Source organism: Brachypodium distachyon, chromosome 3, assembly GCF_000005505.3.
Source record: "Brachypodium distachyon strain Bd21 chromosome 3, Brachypodium_distachyon_v3.0, whole genome shotgun sequence".
Classification (NCBI taxonomy): Eukaryota; Viridiplantae; Streptophyta; class Magnoliopsida; order Poales; family Poaceae; genus Brachypodium; species Brachypodium distachyon.
The window spans coordinates 9,835,308-9,862,174 of NC_016133.3; the positions used below are offsets into that span (position 1 = coordinate 9,835,308).

General features: G+C 40.1%; 3 protein-coding genes across 3 annotated transcripts; 1 reads left to right on the forward strand and 2 right to left on the reverse strand.

Moving 5' to 3' along the window:
• The first annotated feature begins 226 nt into the window (after nt 1–226).
• On the forward strand, nt 227–11,259 carry LOC100830531 (myosin-4). Its single transcript, XM_003573144.4, has 14 exons — nt 227–654; nt 1,761–1,922; nt 2,221–2,286; nt 4,783–4,926; nt 5,012–5,125; nt 5,229–5,330; nt 5,412–5,597; nt 6,594–6,683; nt 6,764–6,898; nt 7,548–7,670; nt 8,060–8,145; nt 9,119–9,731; nt 9,822–9,899; nt 9,991–11,259. The coding sequence occupies exons 1-14, from the start codon at nt 337–339 to the stop codon at nt 11,032–11,034; spliced, it is 3,261 nt and encodes a 1,086-aa protein (XP_003573192.1). The 5' UTR covers nt 227–336; the 3' UTR covers nt 11,035–11,259.
• A 500-nt stretch (nt 11,260–11,759) lies between these two features.
• LOC100830840 (dnaJ homolog subfamily B member 4) lies at nt 11,760–18,761 on the reverse strand. Its single transcript, XM_003573145.4, has 3 exons — nt 18,375–18,761; nt 17,347–17,792; nt 11,760–12,531 (listed from the first exon to the last, which is right to left on the reverse strand). The coding sequence occupies exons 1-3, from the start codon at nt 18,537–18,539 to the stop codon at nt 12,093–12,095; spliced, it is 1,050 nt and encodes a 349-aa protein (XP_003573193.1). The 5' UTR covers nt 18,540–18,761; the 3' UTR covers nt 11,760–12,092.
• A 3,499-nt stretch (nt 18,762–22,260) lies between these two features.
• LOC100831147 (protein DEHYDRATION-INDUCED 19 homolog 4) lies at nt 22,261–25,844 on the reverse strand. Its single transcript, XM_003573146.4, has 5 exons — nt 25,612–25,844; nt 24,668–24,807; nt 23,526–23,603; nt 23,144–23,427; nt 22,261–22,745 (listed from the first exon to the last, which is right to left on the reverse strand). Exons 1-5 carry the CDS (start codon nt 25,709–25,711, stop codon nt 22,637–22,639), a joined length of 711 nt encoding a protein of 236 aa, XP_003573194.1. The 5' UTR covers nt 25,712–25,844; the 3' UTR covers nt 22,261–22,636.
• Nucleotides 25,845–26,867: the final 1,023 nt, after the last annotated feature.

The following is a 26,867-nucleotide window of genomic DNA, read 5'->3' on the forward strand; positions in this document are numbered from 1 at the left end:
GCCGTCATGCAAGGAGCCTCTTGGCATTCAATTGCGGTTCTTTTTTTCCTTTTTGCTGCGGGATGCTTGATTGAGGGACGGGTGAATCTGGCCCATTGATTAAGGGACGCCGCATTTATGAAAAAAAAAAGGCCTTTAGAGGTGAACATTTTTGTCCCCGCAAGAAAAGAAGAACAGATGTGACCAATTGACCATGACCATTTACGAAAATTTACAGCCCTACCCCGCACTTTCCCCTCGCGAAAAAGGCAATAGGAAGGACGGATAGAGAGCCCGGCAAAACAAAACGAAATCCCTGCAAAACCCTAGAGACGATCCACCTAGAACACGGCCACGATGATGCAGATGCTGGGGCTCCGTGGCTCCGCGTCCAAGGAGCGGGACCGGAGCCACCGTGGTGACGCTTTGCCGGCGTCGCCATCAGCTGCGACCCCGGGATCGCCGTGGACACCGTCGTCCGCCTCCTCGCCGCGGTCGCCTTTCGCGGGCGGAGGGGGAGGGGGCCGGCCGCTGCGGTTGGTGTACTGCGATGAGCGGGGCAAGTTCCGGATGGACCCGGAGGCGTTGTCGGTGCTACAGCTTGTCAAGGGTCCTGTCGGGGTCGTCTCCGTCTGTGGCCGCGCGCGCCAGGGCAAGAGCTTCATCCTTAACCAGGTTCGACATCCTCGCCACTTGGTACTCCTGATCTCTTCTAAACGACAACTTGCCCTGTTGAATTGGTACTTGAATCAAAAGGACCGTGGAGAACTGTTTAGGAAAACTGGAGTATTTTTTGGCAACGTTTTGGTCGGGTATGTCCTGTAGAGTGGTAAAACTGAAAAACTTTTTCTGCGATTCGGGAAATAGATCACGTAAAGTGCTGCCGGTCCTTGCGGCGTGACCGGCCCCACACCGTCAAATCAGTCCTTTGTGTTTTAGGAATAAGGAGAAAAGATAGTTATTTTAGGGATGCAAAATTGGTACAAGAAAATAACAAAACAATGTACGTTTCCTAGGGAATCAATAGTTCACATAGGCGGTGGCTGATAAAGGCTGGGAATACAAAAATCATGTTTTTGTTTCAGAACAAAAATGAAAGAGCAAGTTTTGAAGTATTGTCGTCTATAATCATTTAAAAAAAAATTAGACATACCTGATACACTGTGCTTACTGAGATATTGATGTTCAACTGTTTGGTCATGACCAATCATGGGTGCTGTAATTTGCTTGCTGGGTGATTGCTGTTACAAGATATTTTCAGAGGATTGCCCGGAGCTTATGTTACACTTATTTGGGATATTTAGTCCGGAGCTTATGTTACACTGATTTTGGCATGTTTAGTCTGGAGCTTATGGACTATTTTTGCTATAGTGGAACATGGACATCATGTTCATATTTAGATAATAGTGTGTGATTAATAGCACATCAGCAAGAATAATTGAAAAACATCATGGGTGACTTTTTCTTGGGGCTAACTTTCATTTATCTTCTGGTAGCAAGAACTGCCTCTGTTGAAAATTATGTACATTGACATGGGTTTTCTATGTATAATTTTACTTGTTTAGTGACTGTCAATATTCTTTTTATTTTACCTTCTTGAAGTAGAGACGCAAAGGCAATTGTGCATGTCTGCTAGTTTTGAAAGAATAACCTGGTCAGGACATTTCAATAAGTTGTGGTTGAAAATGTCGGTATCTAGGCTCCCCAGACAAATTTGTGTCTACCCTCAAGTTCTGTTTCTTATTATCCTGGAGTGCTCATTATTTCTGTTGTTGTCATAGCTTCTAGGAAGGAGCAGTGGCTTTCAAGTAGCAAGTACACATCGTCCCTGCACCAAGGGCCTTTGGATGTGGAGTTCGCCGATAAAAAGAACTGCACTTGATGGAACTGAATATAGTCTTCTATTACTTGACACCGAGGGCATTGATGCCTATGATCAAACAGTAAGAATTATCTGAATGACCTCATTTTTTTCTGATGCCCTCTTAAATTCTCATACTCTTCGATTCTTAACTTGCCTATTCACCAACTAGCATTTCTTGTTTGTCTGCTACTTTAAAATACTGGGCATCCAACTAGCATATATGCATAATTTTACTTAAGGCCCAATCTGTCTCGTGCTAAACACTTTTCTTAAAATTGATTCGGTATTCTGCTCCATCTTTTCTCTCTTGATATTACCACAAAAAAGGGAAAAGGAGAAAAACTAAAATCTTTTCTGACATGTTTCTTCTTTGGCAGGGCACTTACAGCATACAGATATTCTCCCTGGCAGTCCTACTTTCGAGTATGTTTATATATAATCAGGTTTGTTGTAATATTTCTTCCATCCGACTCTTGAATTTTGGCTAAGGCTTGAATTTGCGCTGAATTATATTGGCATATTGGTTGGAGCTGTTTCACTTATACTGAAATGAATTATTCCTTATGGCTATTATATATAGTACTAATAGAAGCAGGACTAGCTCAAAAATCATAATAATAAAATTAGAGTGGGAAAATGAGACCAGTTAATGTATATAACATTTAAACAGATTGTATGCCCTGCCAACCAAACATGCATTTGTAGAAATAGCTATTGCTTGATTAAACCTAGATACATGGCATACATACTCCTAACACGATACAAACTCCTAATAGAGATTTCCTAAAACAATACTTCCATCCTAGATTTTCTAATAAAATACTCCCTCCGTCCCATATTAAGTGTCGAAATATTACATGTATCTAGACGCTTTCTAGGCATAAATACATCCATACTTGGACAAATTTGAGACACTTAATATGGGACGGTGGGAGTAGGACTCTTGATCTTTATCTGTTCGGACTCTCTGCTGCTAGTCCACAACATTAGACCCCTCCCATACAAGCAGCTTGTCCTCAGTCTGCAGGGTGGTGAACACTGCTGCAGCCCTAGGTTGTCCCATTTGGACGAGAGATTTGGCTGCACGGATGCTTCAAGCTTACCTTGGACTCGTGGACATGTATCCATGCTTGATATGCATACATCCACTGGACGTCGTGCCTGATGCTTCTTTCCTTGATGAATGTGAAACGGCAAACTCAGACAGAAATTTGAAATTGTGTGAGCCTAGAAATTTCTCGGGTATCTGCAAAGGTTGACTCTTATTTGAAGTTTGCTAATGTGGAGGAAAGAGAAATAGGAGAGAGAAGAGAACTGACTCTTTGTGAAGAGACTCTTAGCCAAGAGTTGACCAAGAGTCAGCCAAGAATCCACATTTTTACCATTGTACACCATTACATTTAATGCTACCAAATCATCTAGAGTCAGTTTATAGACACACCATTGTATTTGTTATTTAACCATCGACTCTAGGGTGGCGCAGAGAGTCAATGCTGAATCGACCATTGTGGATGCCTTAAATAAGGAATTGGGCCTCTACCAAATTGAAAGCTGAATTCAATTTCCCTTATTTTGGGACAAGAAATAATCTTTCCAAGCTGACCTCCTGCACTTAGGTGGTTTTGGCAAGTCCAACGGAGGCCACCAGAGGCACCAGTTAATAGTGGAATTTTAAAGGGCTTTGATAATGCAAAGAGGGGTAGAGGGCGACCTAAGTTAACATGGGTGGATGCATTTAAGAGGGACCTAAAAGACTGGAATGTGTCCAAAGATCTGGCTTCCGACAGGCGAAAGGGCAGCATGGAAATCTGCAATCCATGTGCCTCAACCTTGATTATTTCTTTGTTTTTGTGTTTACTTTTATTTTCCACAAATTTCTGTTTGGGTTTCATATCTAGCCTACCCCAACTTGCTTGGGACAAAAGGCTTAGTTGTTGTTGTTGTTGTTGACCTCCTGCACTTTCCTTTAGAACGACTGTTTCCTTTTCTGGCTTGGCTGTCAAACGCACAGAACTAAATCCGAATTCATTTTCCATGTGGTCTTCTTGCCTTTCCATGTTATGCTTTCCTTCCTTAACTTGCTCGATTCCATGACCATCTTCTGGATTGATTACGAATTGATTTTTCAGTCGCTGCTGTTCCTTGTTGTGTTGCTGTAGCCCCTGATAGGTCGAATGGTACTGGCAGTAACTCGATACCAAGGTGACAGCAGCCGTCGTAGATGTTGTGACCTTGTAGACTCGCAGAAGCTTGTGCAGCACCAGTGTCTAAACCAAATTTAATAAAGGCCATGATTGTTGACTTCCCTGGAAAAATTTCAATGGTCTCGCCGACTCCATATGGATCGGAGACTTGTTGAAGCAAACTCTCTGTAATAGGATAGAGAACACAGTCAACACACAGACTCGTGACATGAAGTATCCTTTGCGACATCTTGTTGGCAGAAAAGGCCATGGTTGTTGGCTCTGATACCAGATGTTGTGGACCTTGATCCACATTGTGATATGTACCGTGCTGAAAATAGTCAGATGTCGTGGCTGTGAGGGATTGGGTACATAGGCTGTGAGAGGAGAGAAAAACTTGGGAGAGAATAGATTGTTTCTTCTTGGTTGATTAAACGTAGATACATGGCATCCGTATATGATGGATGTTTAGGCACTTTCCTTTCCTAACATGATACGAACTCCTAACGGGGATTTCCTAAAACATCACTTCCATTGTAGGTTTCCTAAGATGATAGGTCTCCTGATCTTTCTCTGTTCTGACTCCATCTGGTAGTCCACAGAAGCAATTAAATACATATGATTGCTTCGATATAGGCTTTACTGATGGCATCTTACTGTTTAGAAAAACTTGATCTATTGTTGCAATGTTAGATTTTCACAGAAAACATGTTCCAAGGCACAAGAGGTCACCCATTTGTTTTTTGATCCTTGCAGATGGGTGGTATAGATGAGGCTGCTCTTGATCGCCTTTCACTTGTTACTGAAATGACCAAACATATCAGAGTAAGGGCAAATGGTGGGAGGTCTACTGCATCTGAGCTTGGGCAGTTTTCACCCATCTTCACCTGGCTACTGAGGGTATGCCTCCCTATTTAAAATCTTTTTTGGAACTAAACTATCAGAGAATTTGCTTCCCCAAACTAAAGCAGCTATCATTTCATAGGATTTCTATCTTGATTTAGTTGAAAACGATAGGAAGATAACTCCACGAGATTACCTTGAAATTGCTCTGAAGCCTCTTGAAGGCAGAGGGAAAGATTTATCTTCAAAGAATGAGGTATTCTGTCACAATATGTTCATTTTTAGATCAGTTGCACTTCTGCAATTTTCAACTTTGTTGTTTTGCAATTTCATTAAATATTTTTCTTTAAATGTTTTAGATCCGTGAGTCCATTCGTGCCCTTTTTCCTGATAGAGAATGTTTCACGCTAGTGCGCCCATTGAACAACGAGAACGAACTTCAACGGCTTGATCAAATCCCTGTAAGCTTCCTTCCCTTTTCTCATTAAAGTATGTTTCTTTTCTCTAAAAGCTTTTTTTCTGAATTCTATTTTCTTCGGCAGCTAGAGAAATTGCGTCCAGAATTTCAATCAGGACTGGATGAGTTAACAAAGTTTATATTTGCGAGGACAAGGCCTAAGCAGGTTGCTGGTACAGTCATGACAGGACCTGTACTAGCTGGTGTTACACAGTCTTTTCTGGATGCAATTAACAATGGAGCTGTACCTACTATATCATCCTCTTGGCAGGTATTCTATCTTCCCTTGACTGTGGAGTAAGTCTATGTGTTAACTGTAAAGCGATGCATATTAGATAGGGTGCTTTTTATTAAGGCAGTGATATGTTAATGTTTTAATTGTGAAGTAATTTCTGCATGAATGCTAGGAAACTTTTATGTGGAGCCAACCAACAGTCTGTTGGTACATGTTAGGCCATCCATATTAGCAAGAATATGAAATAGGATCCCTAATGGGAATAGATTCCATAGAATAATGCCAAGCTTTGGCAGGAACCAGAACAATTATCAAATCCAGTCCATGCGACTCTGGTTTTCAAATCCTGGCTTCAAATGAACAGTAAACATGTATGGTGATGTATCAGGTTATTTTGTGTGGGAGATGTAGCATGATATTATTATGCATAATGAATCACTTCACATGCTTTGTACTATAATCCGAAAGTTATAATAAAGAATCGCTTTTACATTCTTTGTACTATAATCTGAAAGTTACGATAAAGAATCACTTTACATTCTCTGTACTATCTTTTCTTCTACTTATAAAGTTTGGAGTTGGTGGTCGTCAATTCACTTCTTTCTAACCCTTCTTTTGTCACCCCTGACAAGTAGATTGTACGAACTCATGAGTTAAAACTTCAAGTCATAATCCTCCCTTACATAGTCTCTACTACTGCCTTTCCTCTCCAATCTCCATGAGTTTGGGTTCAGAGTTCAAATTCAGCAAAGCCTATCATCAGGCTTTATGGCATTGGTTCATAAGCTGACTATCATGTTGTCTTCAGTATTAAATTTTCTTTTCTTGATGATTCTGTAGCTAAGCACAAGCACAAAGCTAGTAATCTTAAAGTTATGAGAGGGCCTTAAGAACTTTTGAAGGAAGTACTAGAGAAGTAAAAGCGTGACCTGTATTCGGTGGTCAAAATTATGAAGCCGAGTAATCTTCTTGATAATCTATTTGCATAGTTGTATTATCTTGAGTCTAATTGCCTTATTTGTTTGACTGCAGAGTGTTGAAGAAGCAGAATGTCACAGGGCATATGATTTGGCTGTTGAGGTCTACATGTCATCTTTCAACCGCAGTAAGCTAGCTGAAGAAGTAAGTTAAAAGATTAATTATTGTCGTTGAGTGCTATGCATGCTTATTTATTGCAGTATGCCTTAACTCTGTATGTTTAGGATGCTTTAAGGGATGCACATGACACTGCATTAAGGAAAGCACTCGATGCTTACAATACTGCAGCCGTTGGAACTGGTACTTCACGAATACAGTACGAGAAAGTTCTCAACAACTTCTGCAGAAAAACATTTCAGGTAATACCTACCATTTTCTTGTAATCATTTTATGTAACCTGACTTTCTAAAGGGTTTTGTGATATCCTTAGTCATTTTCATAGAAGTATAGGAGCCCAAGCAAAAATGTTTTATTGTAGCATGTCACAATGATGTGCTTATTTTGATTTGATAAAGGCGTGTGGCCTTTGATTCCTTTTACAGGCATTGCAAAGTAAGTTTTTGTCCTTCAGAGGCATGTGGTACTAACATTGCAATCAAGTGGTAAACATTGTTATATGAACTTTGCTGCATAGAGAAGTTTAATTTTTCCAATACATTGAGAAATTCAATTCAATATTGATGGTCTATGCCATCCAAGTGAAAGAAATATCAGGTCACATCGCTTCACTGCTAAATTTATCTGGCCGCAATAACATGGCATACTTCACATATTTTATTGCTGTATGATTGTCAAGATTGTTTCACATCTTTTATACTTTCTATTGTTTGGTCAAACATCATACATTGATAAAATCGTACCATATGTGATAATGCAGCCATGGGAGGCTCCAGCCTCATGGAGCACCACACTGGTGTCTTCTTTCGTACCAAATAGCCAACTGTCTAATTTCCACTTCTTTGATTGTGTTTCATTTGCTTGTGTAAACTTGCTACTCCATTTGTTTAGGACTACAAGAGGAATGCTTTTCTAGAGGCCGACAAGCAGTGCTCAGATGCAGTACACAACATGGAGAAGAAACTCCGAGCAGCATGTTCTGCTCCCGGAGCCAAAGTTGCTTGTATGATACAGGTATTTATCCACTTGTATGCTTGTATAAAAAATAACTTAGCAACTTCCCATTATTTCATTGTGGATGTTACGTGTTAACTGATATTGTGATTTTACATTCTGTTTGATGTGCCAAGTCATGCTGCAAATTTCGTGAACCGCTTTTTCTGAATAGAGAATCTTGATGAGATAAATTCTTTTGTTTTGCGTGAAACTACCTCATTACATTTTCGGAACTAATGTTTTGTATTCTCTTCTTTTCATATTCGGAACTAATGTTTGTGTTCTCTTCTTTGTTTCATTTATTCATTTGTTGTAGCTGAAATAAATCTTCTATGATTGAAGCTGCCTCTGATATTTTTTCACTCTGTATATTCTTTGGAGTTGTTATGACACATTGCAACTTGCAGGTTCTGGAAACTTTACTAAGGGAATATGAATCTTCTTGTTCTGGCCCAGGCAAATGGAGAATACTTGCAGCCTTTTTAAGACAGTGGTTTGCTCCTGCCTCTAAGCCTTAGAAATTTCATGCTCTTGGTTGGTTTGAGAGTTGTTTTCAGAATACAATACCATAAATGACAATCTCCAATACCTGTGTCGCTAAATTATTCTATTTTATGGCATTTGGTTGAGCAAAATAAGTTTCGTACATTGCTGTTAACTTATTTCAGTTAGCTCAATCAACTGCTAGGATATCTTTACACTATAAATTTGTTGGCTGTCTCAGATGCTAATTTTCCTGTTTTAAAATTTTATTTTATAGCTCATAGTTTAGGCTTGAAATCCATACTGTAATTGCTTGTTTGATCTTGGTGTGTCATATTAGGTACTACTCCTATATCCCAACTTGCAGGATATTGATTACGAGAGCTTTTTGTTCAAAACTTCTACTCCCTCCGATCCATATTAGTTGTCGAAATATTACATGTATCTAGACGCTTTTTAGGCATAGATCCATCCATATTTGGGCAAATTTGAGACAATTAATATGGATCGGAGGGAGTATAACATTTGAATCACTATTTCTTTTTCCAGTCATTTTTCTTTCATCAATTTCTTCTGTTAAATCGATATTGCTCTGGACTTGTGGTGTTATCTCTCACTTCTCAAATCTCAACTTACAGTAGAACGCTACTATCTCCGTTACTAAATATAAGATGTCCTAGTTTTGTCCTAAGCCAAGTCAAACTTCAAGTTTGACCAAGTTTATAGAAAAATAAACTATTATCAACAATATCAAATAATGTAATATGAAGATATATATCGTGACGGATTTAATAAAACTAATTTAGAGGCTTAGAGCTCTAGATGTTGGTAGATTTTTCTTTAAACTTGATCAAACTTTAATTTTTATTGACTTAGGACAAAGCTAGATCATCTTATATTTAGGAACGGAGTGAGCATAATTTTACTCCACTTATTGATTAGTGGGTTGCTCTATGTCTGATAGTACATTCTTTTTATTCCAGTTTGGAAGGGCCTATATTGGATCTGTGTTTGAAGTTAATAAATGAAGCTGAATCAGAGAGGACTTCCTTTGCACGAAGGTGTCATTCAAACGAGGACCAACTGGAACTTCTAAAGAAGCAACTTGAAGCAAATGAGGCCCACAAATCTGAATATCTAAAACGGTATGAAGCTGCTATAAGTGAAAAACAAAGAGTTTCTGATGATCTTAGTGGTCATCTTGCAAACTTGAGGACCAAGTGTAGCACATTAGAGGAACGATGCTTGAGTATATCTAAGGAACTTGACCTTGTACGACATGAATGCTCTGATTGGAGAGCAAAGTATGACCAATCTGTTTCTCAGAATAAATCTGAACAAGGCAGATTCGTTGCTCAACTAGCATCTCTTGAGTCTAGATATAGCTCTGCGGAGGGTAAGTTGGAAGCAGCTCGTGAACAAGCAGCTTCTGCTCAAGACGAGGCTGCCGAATGGAGGCGTAAATATGAATCAGCTGCTGCGCAAGCCAAAACTGCACTGGAGAGATTAGCATCAGTGCAAGAACAAATTAACAAAATTGCACAAGAAAGGGAAAGTGCTATAAGGGCTGAATTTGCTGCACATTTGGAGGAAAAGGTTCTTTCTCTCTTTCCACTCTGCACACAGATACACACTTTGTTTCTTGTGTTTGACTATGTATGTTGACAACATCTTAATACTTGCCAGGATGAGGAAATGAAGAGAATAATAGCAAGGATTAGACACGCAGAGAGTGAAGAAAGTGTGTTGGTCGAGCGCTTGCAGGTTGCTTTACCTTCATGATTGCCATTTCAATCGCTCTTTTGAATTGCTTTTTTATTGAAATGTTAGTTCTCTAATGCTGGAACATTTTCAGGCAGCGGAATCCAGGACAAAAAGCCAAAGCAAGGAAACTGTAGTCCTGAAGAATGAAATTAAAGAGCTAACAAGCAAATTAGAATTTCTAAGAGATAGGGCGTTGTCATATGAAAAGCAAGCTAGAATGCTTGAACAAGAAAAGAACCATCTTCAAGAAAAATTCTTATCTGAATGCAAGAAATATGATGAGATAGAAGAAAGATATAAAGCTGCAGAAAAGGATGCAATTAAAGCTACCGAGTTGGCTAAGGTAGCTCAAACCGAGTCCATTGCAGCTCAGAAAGAAAAGGATGAAACACAGTGTCTATCAATTGAAAAATTAGCAGTGATTGAAAGAATTCAAAGGCAAGTTGATAGGCTGGAGCAGGAGAAAGTAAAACTAGTAGATGAAGTGCAGAGGATGCGTAAATCCGAAACAGATGCCTTGTCAAAGGTTGCCTTACTTGAGAGTAGAGTTGATGAGAGAGAGAAAGAAATTGATGATTTGTTGAGTCGAAGCAATGAACAGAGATCCAGTACTGTGCATGTCCTTGAGAGTCTTTTGGCAAATGAACGTGCTGCTAAGGCTGAAGCGAATAAGCGTGCAGAGGCCTTATCTCTACAGCTACAATCTACGCAAAGTAAATTAGATGTACTCCACCAGGAGTTGACATCAATTCGTATTGTTGAAACTGGTCTCGATAGCAAGCTCCGAAGCACTACGTATGGAAAAAGGATGAGACAGAATGAAGTAGGCACTGAGTCCGTCCAAGATATGGACATCGATCAACCGGAGAGGAGCAGAAAGAGATCCAAAAGCAACACAAGCCTGTTAAAGCATCTCCAGACTGAAGGCGGTGGTTCTGTTCATATGGGAGAAGATAGTGTTTCAGTTAGCACAGACACAAGAGATTGCACTCCGGAAGGTTATAAAAAGTTCACCATTCCAAAGTTAAAGGATGAGCTCACTAAACATGGATTTGGGGCGCAGTTACTAGAGCTAAGGAGTCCTAACAAGAAGGATATACTTGCGCTTTATAAGAAGCATGTCCTAGGCCAGTAAACCTCGTCCTGAGTCTGCTCAAGTTCGTGTGCTTCGCCGTGTGAGTAGATCTGATTTGTGGTGTGCATTTCTCCTGACTTGTATCGAGTAGTTTGACATGCAGATTCGTATTTAAAGAAGAGATGCGTGGTTTGTTCGTTCGTTTGTGTTTTGGTGTACACAGATGGTTGTTGGTTTGTGAGTCCTAGGCTTGTATATTTGCTATCCGAAGTTTATGTTTGTCTCTGTCGACTCGTGCTAGTTGGACAGCTCGAGTCCTTCAGCTGTTGACGTAGGTTTGGCCAGTTGGGGCTACATTTGTGTGAACTGGAGCTGAAGAAAAACCAGGACGGCAGGACCCACAGAAAGTAGCTAAAAACAGTTCAAATCGAAGCCAATGCCACGTTCACTCCATAGTTATCATCTACCTAATGATAATATTTGTTGTTATCGTGAGAAGAAGCAAAACAGCGTTACAGTTCTCTGAAGGCTGTTGGTCGACTAGGGTTGCGATGGAGATGAAGGCCTTCAAGAAATACGAGCTCGTTTGGTATTTGGGCCTGGAGCTTTGGATTTTTTTGAATTTCAAAAACCAACTTGTTTGACGGGCGTAAAACTGCATATAGGAGAAGTCAATTTGAAATTTCATTGAATGGTACCTATGCCTAATCTCAATTTCGCTTAAAACGCATCATTTCTCTGGATTCATCTCAGGTAGAATAAGACCCACTCAGGTAGAATATATGTTTTGCATGTAACCCATTTCACTTTGAATTATCCCAGATACGAGTAAACACTAAACAGACTCGCCAAGGGGAAGTGAGACGAAAGGTTGCTCTAGCATTTGCCAGGCATAACGATACACATCGCGGTACAGTAAGCTCACACAGAATTATCTATTTTGATGAAATTATTCAGCCAAAAAATCATTTTCAAGCTACAAACATGAAATCGCCAGAGCCCTCATGGCTCAACAAAACTGAGTCTCTTGAATGGTATTTCAGAGCTTTGCATTTGAATGCACTGCTGACGCACGTCAACAGAAAAAACTAGCCAGCCTGATGATCATTTCGGTTTGCTCAAGATCCTAGCAGTCTCTTAATTTCCAATTTCTGCTCGGGCATCAACCTTGATGGGAACTTGATGTTGAATTTGATCTTAAGATTTCCCTTCTTGGATGGATCTTTCGGGATCGGCATGCCCTCTCGAGGAATGACTTCCTCATAGCCAGGATTGACGACGGTGTTGATTGGTACCGGAAGGTTTCGGCCATCTAATGTTGTTACATGAACAGTACATCCAGTCAAGGCTTCTGCCAAGGAAATCTTCTGGGTCATGACTAAATCGTTTCCATCTCTTGTGAACTGATCGTGTGGCTTCTCATCGATTACGAATACAATATCTGCAGGAATTACATGCGGGGACTCGTTGCCCTTTTCAGGAAATGTGATTTTTGTCCCTTTCTTCCATCCAGGTTTTATCTCAATTGTTAGGATCTCCTCAACAACCATGGTTCTCCTGCCAGAGAATGACAAGATACTAGTAAGATACTTCTAAATGAATGTAACAAACAATCATTACAAGTATAGAAGACAGTTCAAGAATCACATGCAGCAAAAAGGCAAACTTTAGCAGAATACAACCAAAGAACTCCACATAATCCCAAACCAAGATATAGCTCATGCAGCAAGGAAAAAGTTTAAAGAGACAAACAATCATCTACTTCCTGTTCAAATGGTTAGCAAAGTACAATAGAAAGAAGATAAATAAAACATAAGAATCAATCTAGTTATAATAAAGTAGATTTATAAATGTTGACCCTCTAAGACTTCAAGTAAAACTACTGGATCAGTTCATTTCTCAAGGTCAATACATGATGGGCCTGGTGAAAACATGTCACAAAGAGTTCCCCACTATGCTATATGAAGTGATCCCCTTAATTGGTGAAGCAATCTTCTGAATGAAAATGTATTCTCACATGCCAAGAAAATTTCAGAATAAACAAATAATACATGGGTCAAGCCTCCAGTACTTGAACTTCTGATTGGGTCCATAAGAAGTCTTGTGAGCTTAAATAACACGAGAAATATCATGCAATTTTTTTTTGCAGATATAAGCCTTTCAACTTTCAGAAAAACAAATCAATGTGATCAGCATGGGCAACTGCATTTTTTTCCACACGACCTCTCGGCCAGGTTTCACAATCAGAGATAACGGAACAAAAATGGGCAATTGCATGAACGTGCCAAGATGCTCATTCCCAGAACTCATAAGTGTACAATCTTCTACAAATATGGCCAATAATTTTCCTCCATAACAGTGTAGAAGTCTAACAAGGCCATTAATAGAAAATACCCATGATGAATTTTGAAGATGATCTTGTTCGTGTCATCAGTGTCAGACAGCACTGCAGCAGGTAGAGCTAGGAAATATATAAACGATCGGTGACGAACATAAAACATGATATATATTTTTCATGCAATATATTTGACATAATTTTTTGAACCCGTCCTTTTTTGAATTTGTGTGACTGCAGTAAAATACTCACTGCTATACACCCATCAAGTGTTGATAACATATAGACTTTCAATTGAACAGCAAAAGTAGTAAAATAGAAGAGAAGAAACTGATACATTTTTGTTAAATTGCACTCGGGTTCTTACTTGCATTTGGTTATTCGCTTCCTGCTATGCTCAAAAACAATTTTTCATGATAGGTAAAAGGTAGAGAAGACTACTATGATATGGAGTATCATGGAGACCGAAACAAAGGGCAGATGGGATGGTGTGAATGGACAAAAGAAGTCAATGTCTTTTGTAGGATCTAAGGTGACACGAAGTTCTAACGAATAAAACTCCCTTCAATCCTAAATTTCCTAAAGCAACATTATTTCCTAAAAGACTCTCCTCCCTTCTGTTTGCTTGCTGCTACATGTCCTTGACCAACACATCCATGGCATTGGCCTTTTTGCCAGTGGGCTGCAACTGAACTGGCAAAAGCTCATGCACGACATTACACCTCTGCGCAAGAATCATGATGCCGACGCAGGTGGCAACCATAACTACAGTCCTAGGTGACCACATGTGCACAAGAATGATGACACCACACCAATCTTCAGCATGCGCAAATGACAAGAACTAGTAGCACCTTTTTGAAAAGGAAAAAAACCCAGACTAGACTCTATTTGCATCTGAAATGCGGACCGCAAATTCATATCTTCCAGATTGTTTCCTCGGTATGCATGTATGCAGCTTCCTCCCAGCAAGACTCTACGCGACCACGCCACCCAACGTGTTGGCTTCAGATTTCCTTGCATGCATGCATGATTTCCTATTTCATCCGACTTGTACCATATATACTTTGCATTGAACCATGAAACACTGAAATCTCCTTTTCTGATCAACACAAATTCAACCCAAGACTGAGAACTTGATTTCTTGTTTGCCGCAATTCTTGAGCCCAATGCAGCTCCCGGCTCATGTGCGTGCTGGACTACATCTTCCTGGTCCTGCACATGCCCTCTGTACCTGCCTCTAAGTCTGCCACGGCTGATGCAGTTATGCTGCACTCAACTGCTTCTGCGCAGCTGCTGATTCTTCCTCCCAAGCTGTGTCTTGCTGCACTGAAGCTTTTTGCTGTCCTCCTTTCTTTCACTGAAACGACCTTGAGCATGCGCACCTTGAATTCATCAGTGATGGCTCAAAGGGAGGGCTTCAACGGTTCCATGAAAGAGTCAACATCAAAGCCACCATGGTTGGCTCTGGTGCCAAATGTTGTGAACCTTGATCCACCTGGATAATTACCATGGTGAAGATAGCCAGGCAGCATCGCTGTGGGGAATTGGATAAAGATGGACTAGATGACAGAATATTTGGGAGAGAATAGATTTGTTCATTATTGCTTGCCTCAAACATGTCATCTTTTTAAAGTGGATGCTTAGGCCCTTGACCTTTCCTTATGCAGTACAAACTTCCATGAATTAGACTCCTTTAATCCTAAACTTCCTAATACAATACTATTTCCCAAAAAACTATCCTCCTTTCTGTTCGCTTGCTGCTGCATCTCCTTGCCCAACACGTGACTCCTACTGCTGCAATAGGTCCATGGCATTGGCCTTCTTGCCGGCTGGCCAGCCACAATTGAACCACCACTGCCATGATCTAGTCTACTGCCAACCATGGCAAGATACCAAATCAATACAAAATTATGCCTAGGTTAGACACCAGTGCCTGGGAATTTTAAAATGTGGACACTATGTATGTTGTAACACAAGATAATGATCACTTCATAATCTTTAGTGTTCAGACACCAAGCTGACGAACACTGCAACAATTAAACAGAAGAGAATGTGTGGGAAAAATAATGTGGGAGATTGCGAGGGCAAGGAAAAATGTACATGCAAGGGTGAGTGGTTGAGTTTTGAGTTCTGAATTCAGGTACTTGTGCATCCAAAAATATTATGCGCATCATGTTAGAACACATGCATCCGCTAAAAACCATTCAAAATAAATGCATGTATCCTGTAACAAATTAAACAAGTGACTGTAGCTGCACTATTAAAATAAGAGTACTCGTAAAATAAATAAGTTGAATCTAGTGTCCTTTTATTGCAAGGCACATTTGATCACATTTTTGCATGAATTTTGGCAAGTGCACATGTTCTAACAAAGGCAGATCTATGGATGTTTTGAGATTTTTTTGGGACGCGCAAGAACCTAAACTCTGAACTCAACCAATCCTTGTACGAAATCCATCTCCAGATTGCAAACACATCTGATATTAAAATGCATGGGTTTAACATCAACAGTAAGTTGTCTAAAGTGTGAATCACATATATGCATTTAAACCAATGAAAATGGTTTAATGAATAATAAGTTCAACACAACAGGCCGACCTACCAACATATACTAGTGATGAGAAGTACACAAAACGTTAACATAAAACCGACATGGATTACTTGTCTTATGCTATTAAAAAAATGAGCATGAATATAGAGGATTTAGCAAGGTTCCACCGTCGCTCGCTAACAGGTACTCACTAGTTTACCTCACCTTGTAGCGAGTATAAAGTGATAGGCCTTGTAACTGGTTTCGCTAATGCATCTCATCACTAAATACCTTTAGTGGGTTCACCTTGATTTTTAATCTATTAGTAGATTCAACATGTCTTGGTTTTTCTAATGCATCCTTATTATTTCAAAGAAATAAGTTCACCCAAAAAAACTATCTAACACATCTCTTGTCACCAAATGCTTTTCACAAATTGGTGGCAGGTATGCAAAAAGGCAACAATACCTGTAATAACCTGCCTGACATTAAATGTTATGTTGCCTAGCTAACTTCCTTGTATGTATAGCAAATTTTCTAAATCAAAAGATATCACCTGAGCTAACTGAAGTTATAGATATTAAATAATCAACTATATTACTAGGTTCTAGACGATCAAATAATTGTTATCAAGCATGAACTCGTCATCATCTTCCTTGCTTTTAGTACAACAAAATTGCGTCTCATCTAAAACCTCTATTGTTGCGGAAGATGCCATGATGGTCACCTTGTAACTACACACTTTTGCAAATTTATAATAGAGGAGGCAACCTGTTATGAGCCCGACTAAAATACATAACAGAGTGTTAACCAAAGAAAATAATGCTGAAGAATTATAATCCCTTATTAAAATGAACATGAATATATGATAGGCTATTGACTTGTATGAGATTATTGAACAGCAAGACGACGAATTAATGTGGCAATGACGAGAGAAGTCGTACAAAAACTTTGTAACATCATATCATTTTTTATCCTTCTTCCCTGAGCATCTATTTGAAAAGAGACTTGTATATTTTTAAACTTATTTGGAAGCAATGCAGTGTTTTGTAGGTGACAACGGCTGGATGACATACATGATACAGCATAATTATCAAACCACGTTAAAGTTCCAATTTCGACTATTACTGTTCTCAGTATTCCAGTTATGTAGGCCAAGTTGCTAAAAAAAACTTATTGACCTCGCTTCAAATGGCAGTATGCCTCTCTTCAAAATTCATCTTGTTATCAAGAAAAGCAGTTGTCAGAATAAAGGAACCGGCCTAATAATTTTTTTACCAACAAAAACCTTGTGTAAGTTTTACCACTATAAGTTGTTTGGTTTTGTCACTTAGGCCCTGAAACTTGGACCACTACAAGTTGTTTTAGTTTGGTCGGTCAGTAAACTTGCATAACTGAACCACTTGGATCCATCACACTAACATATGCACCGCATTCAGAAACTAATGCAACACTTGAAGAACTATAACTTTAGTAAGTTTGGAAGCATATGATAATGGTCACTTACCCGCTGGAATCTAATATCTCCCGTGAAATCTTCATCTTCTTGGTAGTACCTTTGTACAAGTCAGCAAGGTTACATGGCAATCGATTCTCAATCGGTCCAGCCTTGTGGGACCGTTGTGGAGCATGCATTGATGCCTCACCATGGAACTGGGGGAAGGACCCAAACATGTCGTCACCGAACATCCCAAACCTTGAACCCCTCATGCCCCTCTCTGCACCTCCACCCATGCCACCCATTCCACCTGTACTTGAGAATGGGCTTGAGAACCCAAAGAACTCGGCAAATATATCATCTGCACTCCGAGGGTTGAACCGGAATGTTGATCCATCCCCACCATAGTAGGAAGACCCACTGGGCCCACCTGCTCCTGGAGGCGGCACCTGCCCCTTAAGCGCCTCTTCTCCATACTGATCATAGACTGCCCGCTTCTGGGAATCACTTAGCACCTGTACATACAAGAACCCAGGTCTTACCACCGCAATTCCAGTTAATAGTAAATGGGTTCACACTTCAGACTACAAACTACATCTCAGAATCAGCTCACTGATACCGTCACTGAGAGCATGACATTTTCCCATTGTTAGGAAGTACACATCAAGAAGAACACTAAGTTGGTAAATTCCAAGCAAAAGTGACATCCAAGTCACTTACGGTAACAAAATAGAAAAGGACGAATGTCACAGCAGCAACAATAGAAACATATGGAGTACTAATGTTCTTTCTGGATGCGAGAACCGCTGGAAAAAAAACAATCTTTGGCCAGTTAATTTTCAGATCAAACAGGTCTGCAGCATTCTAGACGCTCCTTGAAACTGAAACAGATCTTCTAAGAAACATTATCAACACAGAACATTGTGTGACAATGACGAATCGACGGCACATGTAAGTATGTAACTCTAGTTAAAAGGGATAACGGAAAAGAATCCCCCGTAAGCGCATAGGTACCACACAGTCGGCGATTAACAATTAGCGGAGATACAGATCAGATGCGAGAGAGAGACGGAGAGAGAGGCACGCGTTGCGCAAACCTCGTACGCCTCGGAGATCTGCTTGAACTTGGCCTCTGACTCCTTCTTGTTGTTGGGATTCTTGTCCGGGTGCCACTTCATGGCCAGCTTCCGGTACGCCTTCTTGAGCTCGTCGTCGGAGGCGCCCCGCTCCACCTGCAGCACCTTGTAGTAGTCCAGGCCCATGACACCGTCGCGTCAGTGCAGTCGGGCTCACGGTGGTGCTGGCCGCCGGCGTCGTGGGAGGCGACTCGCGGAGTGGTTGCGCCGGGGTGGGATTGGTTGGGGAGTCCGTGGCGTGGGCGAGGAGGGCCAGTAGCTGGAGCTGCAGGGAATTTCCGATCTCGACACAGCGGAGGTGCCCGCCACGTCAGGTCGCCGACACACGTTGGGGGAACACCGGAACACCTCTCGTGTAATACTCGCTCCGTTCCTAAAAAAAACAATTCTTTACTTTCTCCTATATCAAACACTTTTATTTATAGAACAATCTGCTAAGATGTACAATACCAAATGATTATACTGCGACATATTTAGTAACACTAATACTCCCTCCATCTCATATTAAGTGATGAAATATCACATGTATTTAATTTTTTTTGCGTATAGATACATCCATATTTGGACAAAATTGAGTCATTTAATATGGGACGAAGGGAGTACTAATTTGGAATTCATAGATATTACTGTAATCTGACTTAGGATAAACTTGGAACATCTTAAGTTAAGAACGAAAATAGTATTTTCTACATGACCATTAGTCTTAATTATGATAATGGACATTCTAATACTTATTTGCACTTCTAGACTTCCGTTTCGGCACCGCTATCATCCACACCATGACACACGTACAGACGGTCCTCCCATTGATGTTTTCTTTTGGAGGTAACAGTCGTAGAGGGCCTCCGCCACCGACGCCTTCCTAGGAGTTAGCATTTTTTGTGGCCATCTTCTCTTTGCGGCTTTACGGGTGCGCTTAATTAGGGCACCATGCAGGAGCGTCATACTAATAGGCACATTGCCATTTTTGGTAACGCCATACCATCTCATGCCCACCTCTAGCCCATGGCGACAACACACATGGTGTGGTCTTCTCTCCGAGATGACACCACAGACGACGCCTCATCCATCTTGGACCTATCACATTTGCGCGTTGATTCATCTTATGTTGAAATGTATCGACTTTTCTGATCACTCAACTCGTTTTTTTGCTTTAGCTACTTAGCCCCATTAATAAAAGTGTTTACTGTTCCGTAGAAAATAATTCCTATTTTTGCACATGCACGGCGCACGTGCCGAAGATGGCCACCTGCGGAGGCCAGTGGAGGGACATTTTTTTTTGTGTGTGTGGTGGGTGGGTGGGTGGGGGGGGCATGGTACATTCAAAACATATATGTTTCTTTTGAAGTTTCCATCTATGTTTATATTGCTTTTTTTTACCAATTTTTTAAGTTTTTTTTCTTAAATGAAGTTAACAACTTCCAGATAGACCCTTTCATTCTTTCTTTTATTATTCTTTCAAGCAACTAAATGCGCGAGGAAAAATGTCAGATAATTAGGAGGTCAATTTCTTGAAAGACCGAAAAGAGCACGCAAAAGATGGAAGCCGGGACCCACACAGGGTCCTAGGGCAATCACCCGTGGCCTGTGGCTTCTGGGTACCAAAAGCAGCCACATTCACCGCCCTTCGACGTACCCCTTTGCAACCGCAATTGACAGATCCCCTATAAATTTCACGCATAGAAGAGGTTGAGAAAGAGACGAAAACAACAGACATCAAAACTGCCACTAGGAAGGGGAGGCGCGACACGAAACACCTCTTGTGCCTTTTTAACTTCCCGTCGTCAACTCCATGCTACTCCCCTGCGTCATCTTTCTTAATGCGATATTCTGTTGTCCATTTGTTTTCTTTGCACGGTCTGTCCTTAGAAAATCTAGCGAACATAATAATGTACTCCATTTGTTTTCTTTGCATGGTTTGCCCTAAAAAGTAGAAAATCACTAGCTAACACTGCAAGCTACTCCCTCCGATCCTAAATTGTTGTCGAAATATTACATGTATCTGGACGCTTTTTAAAAATAGATACATCCATATTTGGGCAAATTTGAGTCAAGAATTTAGAATCAGAGGGAGTATTAAATAATGAGATGTTGTACTCCCTCTGATGATCCATAATAAGTGTCTCAAGTTTAGTAGTACAACTTTGTACTAAGTTAGTACAAAAACCGAGACACTTATTATGGATCGGAGGGAGTAGCTTTTATTTCAGTTTGATTCATCTCTTAGATTCTAAAGGATGGTATATTTGCAGTGAAAGACTATGATATGTATTTACCACATTTTTCATGATTGTTGAAGTAGTCATGTATAAAGTAACATCTAATTTCACCTTTATGGTTTATGAAACTTTGGCATTTAAATAAATTATTAAAAGGTTGTCTTCCGTCGAGGTTTCGGACGTTCAACGGTTGAGTCCGCCATTGTTGTTGTTGGTGTTGTTGTTGTTGTTGTTGAGTCCGTTCATGATTGGATACTTTTGATAATATTGCTGCATAGTTGTCCTTTAAGTATCGTTTTAAACTGGGATTGAATTGTAATATTTGTATAGCGCAACTAATTATAACATAGGATAAGCCAACAAACTTTACCAAGTGATTAATCTGTTCACTCCACTAAGCTCTCTCCAATTGCAAGCAATCTAGCGGTATCAGCTGCATTTGGAGATCTAAGATACTCATCTCCGAAAATTTCAATAATAACTGTAACAAATGCTTTCATACTATCTAAAGCAGTACTTTGTCCAATTCGAACGTACTCATCTGTAGCATCCGCTGCTACACCATAAGTCAACATTCGGAACACTGTGGTAGCCTTCTGAAGAGATGATAACCCAAGTTTTCCAGCAGCTTTTCTTTTCTGCACAAAATAGCTATCGTGTTCTCACACAACTTTCACTATGCGAAAAAACAACGGCCGAGACATCCAAAACATGTGCGAACAAAGGTAATTAGTTGAACACTAGAGGAACAATATAAATACAAGTAAAAGCCATATGTACGCATTGCTTACCTTCGGCGAAAATACGAGGGGCCATAGACAGGATGCTGCGCGAAGTAGTATTTGAATAATCTAGCATGCCCAGCTGCCGTATCGCGGTTAATTATCTGACGACCCGGCGCTGAACCGCGACGGCGTCGACCATTCAACCGCGTGTTTGCATCGAGAACTATGGCCGCCGTAGCAACCATTAGTTCATGGCCGTCGTCTTCATGCTCCTCCTCCTCCTCCGACGATGACTAACTCACGTATTGCCAAAGTAAGCTACGATGCATTTTATGAGAGGAGGCTGAGAGATGTGGTAGAGACTGAATGGACAATGGCTTCAGAAGCTCCACATATATGTAGACCAAGAAATATATCCGTTGAGAATATAGCCGTTGCAACATATTCAATAATTAAAAAATCTGATAATTAAATTATAATATTGTAGTTTATTTATTTAAATGAATATAAAAATATTCGATTTAAATTATAAGCGTTTGAAATATATAATTCAAGTCAAGTCGTTTGAAATATAGATGTTTTACAAAAACGGTTGAAGCATATGAATAAAATATGGATGAATGAATTATAGGGAATGAGATTTAGGTAGTCTGCTGGGGAGATGACAAATTTAGGAAAGGAATCTGGTGTAGGGAGTCCCTGTATGAAGATTTAAGGGCTCACATTTAGGTAGTCTGCTGGAGATGATCTTACATTGCAAAAAAGCACCGTCATTTATTCTTAGCCGTACATGTATGTAGCGCGATCTCTTGATTATGGTTGTTTCTGAGACTACTGTCATATTTAAACAACTGACGCAATACATTTAAAAAAAATCCACATTCCGCTAATTCTTGAGAAAAATAACAGAACATGTTACTTAACTAATAATTGAAAGATAACCGTCAAATGTTCATAAGTACATTCTGTCAAGTACATTGCATTCTTTAGCACAAATTGAAACCAATATGGGGAAAACTTCATGGTAACTAACAGGAACACCAATCCATTATCTAGTAATCTGAACTTGAGCAGGAAAATAATATTTTTGAGAACTGCTTCCTTGACATGCAAGAGGCCATGCCGCCGTTTTCAGTTTATCACTGAGGTTGCTGGGGCAGGGTACCAGCCTCAGTTGGATGAACTACTTCTGGATCAAGACGATATTCCATAATTCATCCACATAAATAAGTGGGCAAAAGGCCCACTTGGTTGCAGTGAATCGAGCTGCATTGTTCTCCTAGTCATCGAAAAGGGTGGAGACCAGGAGATGCTGTACAAAAGATGCTTTCACTGCAGCTCGCCTTCTCCTTCGCTCCCTCTCCTCATGGCTAAGGTTGGATTCAGGACTGCAAGGAAAGAGATCGCTTAACTTCTCTTGTGTCCTAATCAACGGAAATGTGCCGATTTTTTTTTAAAAAAAACAGAAGTGTGCCAAAGATACTCTAGATTTGGCTCTGCGGCAGCATAACGTCTAGCCACAATGCTTATGCCAAAGATACTCTAGACGTTGCTCTGCTGCAGTACAATGGCAATAAACTGTGCATACCCTAACCAACCGAAACTGGACGGTACACAATTAAGTTCCAGTCCTTCATATTTACTGTACCAAGAAGCAGATTTGCACCAATGGAATGGGGATTTTCAGTTGAAAAAAGGTTAAAAAAATAATCACCTGACACGGAGAATCAAAATAATCACCTGACAGTACTAGATTGGTAAACTAATAAAAAGGCATTTATCATACCTTGTCTTCAGGGTTTTTGAAGGTATTGATCTTCTAAGCCAACTATTTTCCACCACAGCAGAAGCAGAAGATTTTGTTGTATCTTCTCCTTCTGGCGAAGATAAATTTATAACAAGTGAAGATAGTAGTGAATCAGTGACTGAACTTGATGTATTGGTACCACTGCTTCGATTACTATTTCCAAGAAGAACCTTTAAGTAGGTCTCCTGCAGATCTCTCCCTGCAAGGGAAAGAGCATGGTTGCTAGGTATAGCAACTCTACGTAATCTGTGATGTCTCTGCAAGTGGCATATCATTAAGGAAACATATAGTTACTCTTCAAAAGAATAGTTTAATAATTATGCAAATTGTCTGTGTAGATTTAACCATATAAAAAGGATATTTTAAACAGGTAGCCATGCTGAAGAGTTATATGATCCAACAGCTCCTTAGAAACCCTAGCCGAGCAAACTGGGCAAGCCTGTGGACAAAAAGAGGTTAGGAGCTATAGAATTTGACTGAATCCCAAAATAATGTAGTCTTTTTTGGCTAAATGTATCACAATGAACTTGAGGACGGTAAGAAAGACATATATGGTGCAGTCCATCATCCAATCCGTGTATTTCTTATCGATCTCCATTTCACTAGATCTAACTGTTATAGTTATGCAGCTAACAACTAGTATTGTGTCAGTGAATGGAAAATATAAATTTTGAACTTAAAACAATTACCAATAGATCGCTGGCAGCAATCATTGTTATTTAATAATTTTAAATTTTAGTTAAATGATCACACCAGGTGATCTTTACCTAATCAAAGTCTTCCTAGGGAAGTCCATCAAGAACAACAGAATTTGACATCTACATTAAATCATGTATTTTTATCATATGAAAAATGTATTTCTCAGAAGAAGGCAAATGTATCAAATAGCAAATAGATCCTTTTCTTTCAGAATAACCATTCTCAAACAAAACTAAATGCAGCAAATAGGTTTGCTTTGTTACAGTGTCAGCCTCGACACAAATGAATGTTTAAATAAACATATCAAATCAAGCTCTACAGACAAGAGACAACACAATAATTTAGAGGAAACTGTCTCTTAACTTGAAATGGGGTATTTTAATGAGACGGCATTGTATAAGAATTAAATGAAGTGCCTCCTGCAGCCTACCGACTGTAAATTTAGAGTCAACCGTAGAATGAAAGAACATAACATAATCAAGCAATTAGATCAGAAAGGAGAAATATGTATTATCATGAGGAATTACATCTGATAAAGTGATTTATGCTAGACACTATCAAAATGCAAAAAACAATGAGCTGGTTTGTTTTCCCCAACATTTATACATTAACTCCCGAATCCCCAACCACAGCCAGATTGGTTAAACCCCTTCACATTAATCAAAGTCTAGTCACAATGAAACAACCACCAGACACGGAAATGATATTTCGCTTTTGACTAATTGCTGCATAGTATTTTAAGTGTTTGATAAGAGAAGCATGTGAAAAATTTATAAATAACTGAATACATTCAGGGATACATACAACAACTTTAGACTCAAAAGGGTGATCATCCTCCAGATGGGCACAAAGCGATGTAATATCGTGATCTTCATAGCAGTAAGGGCACGGGAAGTCCGGGCGCACCTCGTCCTCTGGTTCAATATCATCATAGCCAAACCGATCTGCAAGTGGAACATTTGACACTTATGCTAAAGCTTTATATAAAAAATTATGCTATTTTCATATTTCGATCGGAGTCCAATAAGATAAATTGAACATGAAGAGACATAAGAAAGGAATATAATGTCAAAGATTATGCTTTTGATCTCACATAGCCGAGGTCTTTAAAGGTCCGAGAGCAATATTGTAAAAATATGACCAAAAAAGCATCATTTCACATATAAAAACTTTAAGCAAGGCTTGAAACTTTTACATGAGCAATAGAAACATGGTGAAATTTTTGCATCAAAACCGATATGAACCAATCAAACGTTGAGCGAATTAAAACTTTTGACACAGAAAGCAATATAGCTTGAAATCGGGATCTTTTAGAAAATTTAACGCAGGCAATGGAAGAGAAACCAATGCCACAAAAAATAATATTTTAAAAAAAAATCTTATTATCATTACATATGCAAAACAGATTATCTAGAGAGAAAATGGAAGATATAAACAGGTCAGATCTAATTCCGCGAGCCTTATTCCAAACCAACGCCAGAAAATGCAAAAGAATCGAACGAAACAAAAACGCGTTCCAGCTGCACGCTCAAATTTTCTTAGATTTTCGCCAACGGATATAACGAAATCTAATCTGATTGCTAGCATTTAATCCATCACGACGGAGCCCCGTGCCGCGAGCAAATAATCGAGATCCAACAGAAACCCAGCAACACGGCATAACTCAATCCGGACAAATTTCTGGCGCCAGATCATTGTCTTAGGAAATCGGCACCTTGCTAGGACAGGTCAGAAAACGGGAAGGATACCCTGGTGCGACGCGGTGGTGGCCTGCTGATGCTGCGCGCGCTGCAGCGCGTACTGGCGCTTTGCGGCCATGAGGCGCGAGATCCAGAGGTCGGACTCCATGGTGGGTGCGAGCTCCGCTTCGTCCTCTTTGGGTCGCCGCCGGAATCTCCAGCTCTCTCGGCGTCTCCCCTCTCCTCCCGTCGCCTCCTCGTGGCCTTCCCCCTCTCTCCCCGGTCCCCCCAAAGGCCCCAACTCCACGCCACCACCAACCAAAATTGTAAGGGAGAAATGATCATCAGTATTGAGCTGTCATTTTTGCAATTTAAAATGATTTTATTGTTTTTTTTAATACGGAGTATTAGTTTTCATTTTTTTGGTAAGTCATACATTCCTAAAAAAACAATTGAGACTATTTTTTTTAAATGGACCAGCACAAGGCAAACCCAAAGGATATTTTTTTCCAGCGTGTGGCAAAGTACGGATTATAGTGGGCTGGAATACAACGCGACTCTGCACGGTACAGACCTAGCGCGACGGCCTGCGCGCAGGGGGCGGGAGCACTGCAGCGCTCGGGCGACGCGGTCGCAGCAGCAGGTGCACGGCTGCGGGATCAACGCGCCAAAGCAGCGAGCAGCAGCAGGTGTTTGACCATACTTATAATACGAATAAACCAAAGCATTTTTCCAAAAACTATGGCTGCAAATCGCAACCCGCTGTTGAGTACAAATGGCACTTCTAATGAACACAGAATAATCGTGTCACGGTCAAAATATACCACCTATCATTGCATACCACATCTTCGGCACTCAAATCGAGCAATTGTATATTTATAACGAATCTCACACACACCTCATCTCCCTCGTCGTCAATGGCCACACATGTTTTAATTCAAATTGTCATCCCTACTGAGCACAAATTGTCACCCTGCTTAATACAATTTGCCATCTCTGATGAGCACAAATTGCCACCCCCACTTAATACAAATTGGCGTCTCTCATGAATACAAAATTGTCACCGCTGTTTAATTCAATTGTCATTCCTAATGAGTACAAATTGCCAACCCCGCTTAATAAAAATTGCCATTTCTTATGAGCACAAATTGCCACCCCCGCTTAATACAAATTGGCATGACTAATGAACACAAATTGCCACACCCGTTTAATTCAAATTGACATCCCTAATGATCACAAATTGCGACACCTGCTTAATTCAAATTAATTGCCATCCATAATGAGCACAAATTGTCATCCCTAATGATCACAAATTGCGACACCCG

Excerpts from the sequence above, each read along its gene's own strand:
- LOC100831147 (XM_003573146.4), bottom strand. The coding sequence starts at position 25,711 with ATGGAGTCCGACCTCTGGATCTCGCGCCTCATGGCCGCAAAGCGCCAG. Across the intron at positions 23,604-24,667 it reads CTTTTGAGTCTAAAGTTGTT|GCTTGCCCAGTTTGCTCGGC; the intron begins GTATGTATCCCT and ends TTTTGTCCACAG. Across the intron at positions 23,428-23,525 it reads AGCATGGCTACCTGTTTAAA|TTGCAGAGACATCACAGATT; the intron begins ATATCCTTTTTA and ends ATGATATGCCAC.
- LOC100830531 (XM_003573144.4), top strand. The coding sequence starts at position 337 with ATGATGCAGATGCTGGGGCTCCGTGGCTCCGCGTCCAAGGAGCGGGAC. Across the intron at positions 5,598-6,593 it reads CTATATCATCCTCTTGGCAG|AGTGTTGAAGAAGCAGAATG; the intron begins GTATTCTATCTT and ends GTTTGACTGCAG. Across the intron at positions 6,899-7,547 it reads TCTGCAGAAAAACATTTCAG|GACTACAAGAGGAATGCTTT; the intron begins GTAATACCTACC and ends CCATTTGTTTAG.
- LOC100830840 (XM_003573145.4), bottom strand. The coding sequence starts at position 18,539 with ATGGGCCTGGACTACTACAAGGTGCTGCAGGTGGAGCGGGGCGCCTCC. Across the intron at positions 17,793-18,374 it reads AGATCTCCGAGGCGTACGAG|GTGCTAAGTGATTCCCAGAA; the intron begins GTTTGCGCAACG and ends TTGTATGTACAG. Across the intron at positions 12,532-17,346 it reads GAGATATTAGATTCCAGCGG|GAGAACCATGGTTGTTGAGG; the intron begins GTAAGTGACCAT and ends ATTCTCTGGCAG.